The sequence below is a fragment of the Boeremia exigua genome (assembly GCF_020726555.1).
Source record: "Boeremia exigua strain MPI-SDFR-AT-0100 chromosome Unknown C7974scaffold_16, whole genome shotgun sequence".
Lineage (NCBI taxonomy): Eukaryota > Fungi > Ascomycota > Dothideomycetes > Pleosporales > Didymellaceae > Boeremia > Boeremia exigua.
This window is the reverse complement of record NW_025763533.1, coordinates 1-11,159: the sequence shown is the minus strand read 5'-3', so window position 1 is coordinate 11,159 and position 11,159 is coordinate 1. Positions and strand designations below refer to the sequence as shown.

Here is an 11,159-nt window from a genome sequence, read left to right as displayed (position 1 = left end):
AAGTTCATGATCAGGAGTGGCAGGCCTAAAGCCTCCATCATACGATCGAATCGCCTTAGGCCGTTTCATCCAAGATCCGCGTGTGGTCGTCCACTGAGGTGAAGCAAAGACACCACATACATCGCAGTGTGTATTGGAGCATTAAGAGGAGCACATATGCTTCGGTTGTTGCCAACTCGAAGTCTCCGCACCTTCGTCCTAGACGTTGATTTATCTGACTTCCATTACCGCTTTGAAATGATGCTGTTACCACTGTTATTGCTCCTTCTACCCCTGAATCAATGGGTTGATTTGCAGCCTTGCGCCAAGCACAAGATGATCCTGAGCGTACTGGTACTATACTGCGCCTGTGTACTAAGTAACTGAGAAGCAACACCCTGGGGTAACTTCGTGACTTCTGGTCTGAGCTTGTGCTGAGAGGCACCGACAGTGTGTCTCTCCCATTATAGGCGGTGGTTGGAAGATACGTTGTTGATCCCCACGGCTCGACTGGGCGCGACAGCTCTTGTTCCAGCAATGGCACCGACTAGCTTCAATCTTACTGGACACTTTGCATTGCCATGGTCGCGCTCGTCGTGGTCGCAGTTTCGGTGTCAACGATAGTGCGTTAGTCGCGTAGTCTATCCGGGACTAGTACGTAAGAGCGCAGAGATCATTGGTTTTAGCTCGCCTACGAGAAGACATTTCGTGTCTTTCGGGTGTTGCCGTTCTGTGGCGTTGATTAACGAGTAGACGGCGGCTTTTAGCATGTAACGGCTGCCTGAATGCGGCAGTATCTCGGAGCAATCATGACTATATCAGATGCAGGGTGACCACAACGTTGACTATTGTTTTCTTACCTGACATTTCTCGTCCTCACCACGAATCCAATATGATGGATGAACACAGAGCTCGCCAAATGGAGCCACGATGCTCTATCCAGGACCCATCAAGTGAGCTTATCCTTATGGTCATGGATTACCTCCCTTTTTCAACGCAGTTCGACCTGGCTTGCGTCTGCAAACGACTCGCGATATCTTCGCGTGGTGCACTGGAACGCCACCAGGACTCGTACGCGAAGTATCGGGTTGCATCTGACCTGGATCCGTCTACTGTGCCCCTGTTGCTGCGAAGTGCTTTTGGGCAGGAAAACCCTATCGCAGCATGGAATGTGCGGTCGTTCGAGGTCTGGAGAGACCGGACACAGTGGTCTGAATGGCAAAAATTTGACCTTTACGCGCCAATGGTCAGTGGGCAGATGGGCAAGCCTGCGAACCATGGAGTAACGAGAGAAGACGTTAGACGATACCTGTCCTGGTTCGAGGAACAACTGGGAGAGGATCTCGAACTTGGAACTCTTGAAGAGGTCCTTAATTATGTTGAAAGTGGTCACGACGGGCTTCTGAAGGCCTTACTCTTTGCTAAGCTTGAGCGCCTCCAGGATCTGAAGTTCATCACACGTTCACAGGAAGAAGGCTCCTGTCTCAGTTCCTTGAAAGCATTGATAGCTGAGTGCATCAAGAGCACGCAGAAAAAGAACTTCTGGCCGAAAGGATTTTGCAGCATCCAGAACGTGGCTGTGGGTGTGGATTCGGGCACCTGGATGACGGATGATCGCGATGAAGAACATTGTTCGTCCTTATTCTCACATCTACTCCGGCTGCCTTCGCTAGACATCATTTGCTTTAAGGGGCTTCGTGCTTGGAGTGATGGAGACAGTATGGACTACAACTACAATGAAGAGGAAGAACAGTGCATAAGCAACATCCTAACAGAAGGGAGCTCTTCCGTTCAACACATCTTCCTACATGGTTGTAGTGGGACTTTTGGCGAGGATCAAGATATCTTTTGGTCTGCGCCACGGCAACTGGCGACTATGTCGATCCGATTCGATGGGCCCGATGATTTTGACGGATCTACTGGAACGGCTAACGTTGTCGCGAGAGTTCAAAAGAATTCGCTTCAGAGCCTGATGTGGTATGGCTATACGAGCGGGTGGGGCGACTATCCTCGTAACATAGTGGGAGATCATTGTGCTATCATGGACAATGAGGACTTTGAACACTTCGAGACATTGCCAGCTATGAAGCACATGTCAATTTGCATGTCGGACATAGAGCTCTGCATGGAGCGCGAAGGCATATACGACCGTTTTAGGTTCGCATCCAGGGGTGAGCCAGACACTGTGGATGAGAATGGCAACATACACCACGAGGATGACCATGACGAGTTGGTTGTTCGGTATTTCGCTACAATGTTCCCACCCACATTGGAGACATTGGTCTTGTGGGATGAAGCTGACGAGCATCTCACTAGACTGGTTGAGCGCGGCCTTATCAAGATGATGCAAAATGGACGATACAAAACTCTCAAGCGGATCTTCTCAGAGCCTATGGAATCAGCATGTCAAGGCTGGAGTGAAGGGAAGTTGTGGTTTAAGGACGCGATCGCGGCGGGTATGGAGGCTGGTGTAGACGTGTACACACTCTCCTCAAACCAGGAAGAGATGCCGCATTCGATTGAGTTTGCGGAAGCCCCAGATAAGTACGACCTGCACTCTGGGATTTATTCTGGTATTCGACCCAGTGGCTGGGTTTTCGATCCCTATTTGGGCCGCAAGATTCCCCTACGCTGTAAAGCGGAAAGGTATAAAGCACTTTTAGCGAAACACAAGACCGAGCGTGAATTGTATTGGAGCAGAACAATATAATACTTAAAATGGACTCCAATTAGTTTGTTACTATTACTTTCCAGTATAGATAGCATTAGTAAGTATTGTAGAGTAAAATTGTTTGGTTAAGAAATAGTAGCATGTATAAATACACGCGTGTATAGAAGCGTGCATGGGCACGGTAGTGCCAAGGACGTCCTTGCCCGTTCGGTGTGTTGCGTCCGCCCCGCTGTTGGCCTAACCAAACATGCGTAGGTGCGGAACGAGAAGTAATGCGCGTAAATCCTAATGTACAAGGATACAGAGATGCCTTGCATCTTCTTAATCGAACAGACCGAACGAGTGCTAAAACCCCAACGTTCCATGTCTTGCTGCGTGACTGTCTTCAGTCGTGGTTGCGGGAAGACAACGTCGACACGTCTCATCGTTGTCTTGGTCTCATAGGTGCCTGGCATCAGCAAGACAGCAACGTGCGACGATCAACGTGTGCAGGAACATAACCGGTCGAGATGGCTTGCGCTGGTGGGTCCGATCTGTCGCAGGTCACAGGTCGCGATCGAAACTGTAAGTAGGTAGCCAAGCATACACCACTCTCCTGAGGAACGTCATAATAGTTCTCGAGTCTACAAGAGGCCAAGAAATTCAATCCATAGGGTGTAATTGTTCAATGTAAATCAGCCACGAGGCTGAGCGGGCACTCGTCAAACCGGGAACTCATCACACAACAAGTCTTGGCAGCGGTATTGGTGGCTTGCTAAGAATATCGCAACGGCGAGCGGAGACTGCTGCAGCAGGGCTGTATCATGCCCACGACCTGCCTGATTGGTTCTCTATCTGACAGGATCGAGACAAGTTTGCTTCCTGATCCCTACAATGGTTGGCCTTAGGCCACTCGAAGACTTTATCTTTACAAGAATCGCAGGCTTTTGAGGTAACCTGCAGCTTCTGACATCTTTTCGTTCAACTACCTAAAACCTCCAGCAGTTTTCGAGTCTCGCAGGTGGAGGAAATGTATGCTTCTGGGTTAGTCAGTGGCAATACGTCATGTTACTTCGTACAACACAGTGGGCGACACAACATGGGATAGTAAAGCACATAAGCCGTGCAACATGACTGCTGTAGCCGCTGGACTCCATTCTACCTGCTGCGCTGACGGCGATTTGTGTCTAACAAACGGGCTTTGTATTCCTCAGAGAGATATCGATTCAAGAAACTGGTATTGGCGGGATGGCTGCACAGGCAAGACCTGGAAGGATCCAGCGTGTCCTAAGCACTGCGCAGATATTGGTAAGTTAGTTGTGATGGCGTGAGCGAAGTGAGTTGAATATTGAAGTTAACGTCCCCAGAACTTCTCAGAAAGACCGGTCTTGTTATGAACGGTCTGGAACCAAAGTCGTTGTGGTGCTGTGCTATCGTTGGCAATGGAGGTATAGCACATTGGCCACAACAAGACGCAATCAACACGACATGCTGCAGTAGAGACGATCTCACGTTCCGTGCCGCAGAACCCGAAGTGTACGCTATAGCTGGCGTGGCGGAATTCAGCACATCATCACGATTAGCCGTGCAGACTGCCTCAGAGCTGAGCACTGTCTCGCAATCATCGACTGCGACAGCGACGGACTCGTTGAGCACATCTTCAGCAAGCGCTAGCGCAGAACAAAGATCAGGCTCTACAGGCCTTGGCACAAGCGCAATAGTTGGCATCGCAGTTGGAGTATTGGTTGGGTTGATATTACTGTGCGTGGTTGGTTTGCGCTAGTAGCAGCGCAAACAACGGAACGCAGATAGTACCAACGACGCTCTCAAGACAGATGGATATAGAGAGTTGCCAGCGAGCCAAGAAGCAGGCCGCAAGCAGTATAATCCAACAATCTACCAGCACGAAGCGTCTTCAACGCAGGTCCAAGAGCTTCCTATTGTTAATAGGCTATCTAAGCTCCCGCAGTGCTGGTATTCCACCCGACGTTGTCCTCCGAGTCCTCGTACTCGGTGCTCAGCCGCCGTAAGCGCTTAAGCGCTTGGCCGCTCGGTCCGTCATAGCAGAAGGATGTGCGAGGGCAGAACAGGCGAGTGAGCGCGGTGGGAGCTGCGGGTCACGTCGTAGACGGTTAAAGCGCGTTGTCGCGATGCATCTGGAGCTCCGCCTGTCTTCCCCAGAATCTCGAAAGAGGCAAGGCGCGTCCGTGCCTCGGCCAGGACGTCCAGGTCACACCAACGACGCTCAGTACGGTCTTGGACTTCACAATTTGATCTTCGACTGTCATTCTATTGTCAACATGGTTCCTTCGATGATCCTAAACCTGATCCCATCTCATCTGCACATCTCGAATCTCCAATTCCTTGCAAGTAGCAGACCCAGATACCATCGCGATCAGTGTCTCCGGCCAAGATAAAATGAGTCTCTTCCGCACCCACCATCAGCACATTGCTAAGCATCCAGCGAACCAGATAGGCCGCCAATCATCCCTGTGCGATCATAGAACGCCTGCATCTCTTTGTCCTTCAACACATCACATGCCTGATTGATCTGTGCCATTTTCTCTGTTGCCGCCTGCTTCGCTATAGAATCGCCTTTTACGCGGTCGGGGTGGTGCTTCATACACAACCTACGATGTGCTTGCTTAATATCCTCAAGCCCTGCTGATCGCTGCACTCCCAGGAGTACGTACAGATCCTCGGCAGGCTTCACGCCAGAAGCTTCCAAGGGCGGTGTGCGGTTTCCAGAATAACCGTACCAGCCTGAGCGGTCGTTGCAGCCATCGAAGTTGCTAGAAGAGATTCCGCCTGGACGGCGCTCTTCCGTGCGGTAACCCCTATAGCTGCTTCGGGATGACTGTCGAGGAGTCTCGTGGCGGGCACGCAAGTCATCCCCAGGTTCGTGGGTAAAGTAGTCGCTGTACTGCGGGCATTCTCGACTGGACATGCTAGCATGAGGGCGATGCGGAGAGTCTGAACGAGCACGGTCATCCGTTGCTTTGCGTGCACGTTGACCACGGTACACTCTAGGGGCAAACCGAGCATTATAAACACCATCCAAACCAGCGTCATTGCGCTTTCCCAGCTCTCGAATCGTGACTCGTTCGCCCTGTTGACGAGCATAATCTTCATTTATGCCCTTCTGGAGTAAGTTTGTCATGATGTTTGCTCGCCACATAAACTCGTCAACATCGAGGATTCTACCAGTTGTCTCTAGATCAGAATAGTCTGCACCATTCTGGAACATATGATCAAACTCTGCTCCAGTCCCAGACTGTGTGGTGCGATGATATCGACGCTTGGCTTCTGTACCTCGCTGATTATATCTCCAAACATATGTATGCTCGCGGCATGCAGCATCGCGCCGTGTTCGATGGACAGCGACCTTTGGACGACAGCCTGTAGCCTCATACACTGCCTCGGTAGCCCAGGCGTAGGCCTCGGCCCATGACATGCCTGCATCTAACAAGCAAGCCATCTCGCGCTCGAGCATGTTATCGAGCTTTTCACGCTGTGCACGGTTGAGTTTGCGAAGCATCGTGGTGCTGCTACTTTTGAGTTTGATGAAATTGGTGTTTAGCTTCCAAGACTTGAATGAGACCGAGAAGAAAGTTTAAGATTCTGGAACGGCAGAAGGCTTGAGCAGTGCGTATGTGTACTAAAGCGTGCAGTTAAGCTGTGCTGTTTATAGGACGTTAAGCACATTCAATAGCGTTTAGCCTATAATTTAGATAACTAAGGCACTCTAGTAAAAGGTGTCTCTATCTTTAAAATACTGCTTAAGATTAATAGTTCTAATAGAGCATTGCTTATAATCTTTTATAAGAGATATTATCTAGTTATAATAAAAGAGCTAAGTTTCTAACTATAGTATAATATAACTTTATACTATTAGTATCTAGAGTATTTAAATACTATATATTGTATAGACTAAGTAAATATTTATAATAGAGGTTAAAACCTTAAAATCTATTAAGGTATTTATAAACCTTATAGTAATAATATAAATTAAATTAGCTTTAAGTATAAGGTAGTTATTATATTTTCTTATATATATATATTATCTATTCTATATAGATACTAGAAGTATAAGAGTTATAATATACTATTAAAATATTATTAGTATAGTAAATATATACTTTTATAGTAGTATAGAGTCTAGGTCTATTAACTATAACTATTAAGAATAAACTAAAGTAGCTATTTAGTACTTAAACTAGTAAATAACTAGATATACTAAATAATTTCTAGAGTATAGTATTATATAACTAAGTATTAATAATAAATATATATAAATTAAGTATTAACTATAAAGTATTATAATTACTATTTAGAAATTATAGTATTTAGAATTAATACTTAGTAATAAACTAAATTTTAAGAATTAAGAATTATATACTAATACTAAGTAAAGCTAAAAAAATAAAGTCTATACCTAGTAGTACTTTTCTACTTATTAATAAGATAGATTACTAGAATAAATAAGCTATATTATATAAAATATATACTAGCTTTACTAGTAAGTATAAATAAAGTAACTAGCTATTTAATTTACTAATTTCTAAAAGTATTTTAATTTTATAATATTAGTATAACTATAAGCTAGGTGTTAAGGTTATACTTTAAGCAAAGCTTATAAGCACTATTTAATTAGTTCTTAGAGATAAATACTATTAGTATAGTAATATAGGTAATAAGATCCTCTAATATAGTTCTAATTCTACTATAAGGTATATAGAAGCACTAGGAAAGTCGATAACTAGGGAGAATCTTATTCCTATAGGTCTTATATAAAGAATACTTAAAAACTATCTATCCTAGAACTACTATAGGCTTACCTTTTATACCTATAAGTCTTAGTTAGCTATAGATAGATAAGAAATAGTAATAGAGGTAAGTTAGGACTAAGTTAGAGGGGAGTTAGAGGTTATTTAAGTTAGGTAGTATCTTATTTATAAGATTTAAGATTTTAGTAGTTAATTCTTATATTACCTCTCTCCTTTATAGTTATATTGTCCCTAATATAGTTAATTAGCCTTATGCTTATCCCTATACTAACTTAGTTCTAAGCTAGCTCTACTCTACCTTACTATCTCTTTATTTATGCCTTATTATTATTTATTTATTATATAATTATTAATAAAGGACCCTATATTTATATATAGCACGCGCTTAGTAGTAGCTAATAAGGCTGCACCTAGCTAAGTTAGAGGGCTTATAGGTCTATAATACTATTTATATAGTAATTTTATATCCTTAGTATAACTAACTAGGCTTAGTGCCTAAGCTAGTAGTAAGGTATAAATAATCGCGCCTATATACTAACGTTCTCTAATAGACACTACTTTCTACTATAAGTTAATATTCTTACTTTTAACTTAGGCCTCTACTAATTCTTCTCTAGGCTTATTTCTTAGTTACTATACTAATACTAGTCCCTTCTAGCGCTCTTGTAGTAGCCTATTAGGTTATCTGCCTTTATTCTATATATGCCCTAGTAAAGAGTAATTAGATTAAATAGAAGTTTAATTTAAGAACCTTATTCTAGTATATATACTATATATAGTAGAATAAGAAGTATTAACTAGTAATATTATAATATTCTTATTCTACTTATAACTATATACTAACCTAGGAAGGTTCTAATTTATATTAGTTCTAAGTATGCTACTCTTAAAGAGGCACTTAACGCGTAGGTTAAGGCATTAGTAGAGGATAAAGAAGGGATTTTAGCTAGAGAAGCTACTACTATAGAGAAGGTATATATAGATATATAGCATAATATTTATTTAGTAGCACTTAAGCTTTCTAGTATTATATAAGTAGTAACTATATAACTTAAAGAGGTATTAGTAACTAGTATTCTTCTATACTACTTCTATATATAACCTACCTATAATATATAGGCTTAAAAGATATTATAGAGGCTTACTAAGAAAGTAGGTATCTTAATAGAGGAGGTCTAGATATTAAGGAAGATAGTAGCAAACCTTTAGTAGATATATAAGGCTAGGGCATCTACTTAAAAAAGTAGTTCTACTACTAGTAGAAGTTAGAGTTATAGTTTATAATATAGTAGAGGTAGTTATTATATATAAGGTAAAGTAGTATAATAAAATAACCTTAAGATACTAGATAGGGGGGATAAAGAGAGTAAGCTCTCTAATATCTTTTCTAACCTATCTAATAAGGAACTCTAGTTAGAAGACTTACTTAACCTAGCTATATTATAGCTCTAATATATATTAATATTTCCTTTATTTTAGGTATTTATAGAATAGGTTTAAACTAAAGGTACCTAATACTATAGATTTTCTTTATTATAATTAACCTTACTATTTTCCTTATACCTACTACTCTTCTTACTAGGTTAATAACTACTATAAGAGTTTAGGTAGAAGGCCTAGCTATTATAGGTACTTCTAATAATATACTTATAACTTATAAGGTGCGTACTTAAAATTAGTAGTAGAATACTAAGTTAGGTCTAGGTTATATTTAACCTAGCTAGTATAGTATTCTAACTAGTAATACTTTATCTAGCTATCTAAGATCTCTTATACTTTCTACTTCTCTACCCTATTTATAGGAGTGCCTAGAGGCTTTAGTATAAGTTAACTAGGTAGTAGATTATATAGGTCTTTATATAAGACGTCTAGTATAAAGATATTATATATCTTTAAGCTAGTAGGTAACCTTAAGTAGTATAAGTAACTAACTTTTTTAATAACTTTAAAGAGACCTTGCTAAAGAGTAGCTAGCTTATAGCTAGGCTAGTTATTAGCTAGGTTCTATATTAATAGGAAGACTTTGTCTCTAACTTTCTAGTTTACTAGGAGCTAGTAAATGTCTTTTATAATTCGTATCTAGGTCTAGGCTACTTCTAGGTTATCTTTAGCTACTTTCTAAGCATTATATATCTAAGTTACTAATTATAAGAATTAACTACTAAAATCTTAAATCTTATAAATAAGATACTACCTAACTTAAATAACCTCTAACTCCCCTCTAACTTAGTTCTAACTTACCTCTATTACTATTTCTTATCTATCTATAGCTAACTAAGACTTATAAGTATAAAAGGTAAGCCTATAGTAGTTCTAGAATAGATAGTTTTTAAGTATTCTTTATATAAGACCTATAGGAATAAGATTCTCTCTAGTTATTAACTTTTCTAGTGCTTCTATATACCTTATAGTAGAATTAGAACTATATTAGAGAATTTTATTACTTATATTACTATATTATACTTAAAAACTTATCCTAGCTAGTAATAGCCTCTAAATAATATTATATTAGTATTTAGTTATAAGTAAGTAGTCTAATATATATTTAACTATACTACTTCTAGGATTACTTACTTCTAGTTAAGATACTAGAGACCTTTTAATAACTAAAGCCTTTAGGTTTAGATTATTACTTTAGAAAAGTCGCGTTAGATTATACTATAGTAGAGATATAGAGACTACTAATAACCTACCTACCCGATATAAGGGCGCGTGGAGAACACCAAATCGCAGCGAAACAGGTTTAGCGTTAGGGTTTTCGCTTAATCAAGAAGCACATTTTGGTGGTCCCTCGCGCAACCCTATCCAATATGAGGTGACGAGAGAGGCCCTAACCAATATGAGGTGACGAGAGAGGCCCTTCTCGCAGCAAAATTAGCTTAATATCGCTTAGCGTTAGGGTTTCGCACTAAAATTAAGGAGGCGACTCGTCAAACTTCATGTACCCAACTCATCAGAAACAAAGCACTGCACAGCAATTTCGCTCATACAAAGTCGTCTTGTACGCGTCTGAATATTGCGCCGGTATTGTTGTTTTCAACAAATTATAGATCTACTGATACAGCAGGGTTAGGGTTAACTTGGGGTTAACTTAGGGCTCACGATGGAGCTAGTGTGGGACAGCCGTCTGTCAACACCGCAAGAGCGAGTTAACACAACAAGCAGCAGCGCACAACGCCGTAAAAGAGGCTTGCAAGTATCGCTTGACAATTGCGATAAGATTCTTTGCTTTTTGCAAGAGTTTGGTGTTTTAGTATGCAGGGAGCATTACACTGCTGTTGTTAATCTTAACACGCATCTCTTGCAGCATCACAGTGTGCCCGCTGCAACTCGAAAACAAGTTGTTGAACGCTTCAATCAATTCGCGCTAGTTGATGCAGCAGACGTTGAGCTTCCAGATGAGCCGGCGCGACCGATAGAAGAGCTTGGGAAACCGCTAGACGGGCTGCAGTGCAAGACATGCAGCTTTATCACTATCAACAAGGACACAATGCGCATGCACTGTAAGAAAGATCACCAGCAAGCTTGGCTAGGAGAAAGAGGCGCGCTCTATCACACTGTCAAAGTACAGAGCTTTTTCCGCACAGGGGGTTTACAGCGATACTTTGTTGTTGATTCAGCGGTAGCCGAAAATGCTCTAAACGACAACGTCGAGGTTGCAGTTCAGAGGCAGCTTGCTGAGTATAAACTGACACAACAAGGAGTCGAGGAAGAGCTGCAAACGCTAGAAGAGGCCGCGAAAA

General features: G+C 41.8%; 3 protein-coding genes across 3 annotated transcripts; 2 read left to right on the top strand and 1 right to left on the bottom strand.

Moving 5' to 3' along the window:
- Positions 1–847: 847 nt before the first annotated feature.
- C7974DRAFT_445632 (uncharacterized protein) lies at positions 848–2,660 on the top strand (the record flags this gene model as incomplete). Its single annotated transcript, XM_046145555.1, has 2 exons — positions 848–2,164; positions 2,210–2,660. Coding segments are annotated over exons 1-2 (1,744 nt in total), but the record flags the coding sequence as incomplete, so codon positions are not given.
- Positions 2,661–3,159: 499 nt separating this feature from the next.
- Positions 3,160–4,667, top strand: C7974DRAFT_381279 (uncharacterized protein; the record flags this gene model as incomplete). The annotated part of the gene is made up of 5 exons (XM_046140579.1): positions 3,160–3,214; positions 3,635–3,661; positions 3,716–3,937; positions 3,997–4,401; positions 4,438–4,667. The coding sequence occupies 5 exons, from the start codon at positions 3,160–3,162 to the stop codon at positions 4,665–4,667; spliced, it is 939 nt and encodes a 312-aa protein (XP_045990824.1).
- A 414-nt stretch (positions 4,668–5,081) lies between these two features.
- C7974DRAFT_418707 (uncharacterized protein) lies at positions 5,082–6,167 on the bottom strand (the record flags this gene model as incomplete). Its single annotated transcript, XM_046144175.1, has 1 exon — positions 5,082–6,167. One exon carries the CDS (start codon positions 6,165–6,167, stop codon positions 5,082–5,084), a length of 1,086 nt encoding a protein of 361 aa, XP_045990823.1.
- Positions 6,168–11,159: the final 4,992 nt, after the last annotated feature.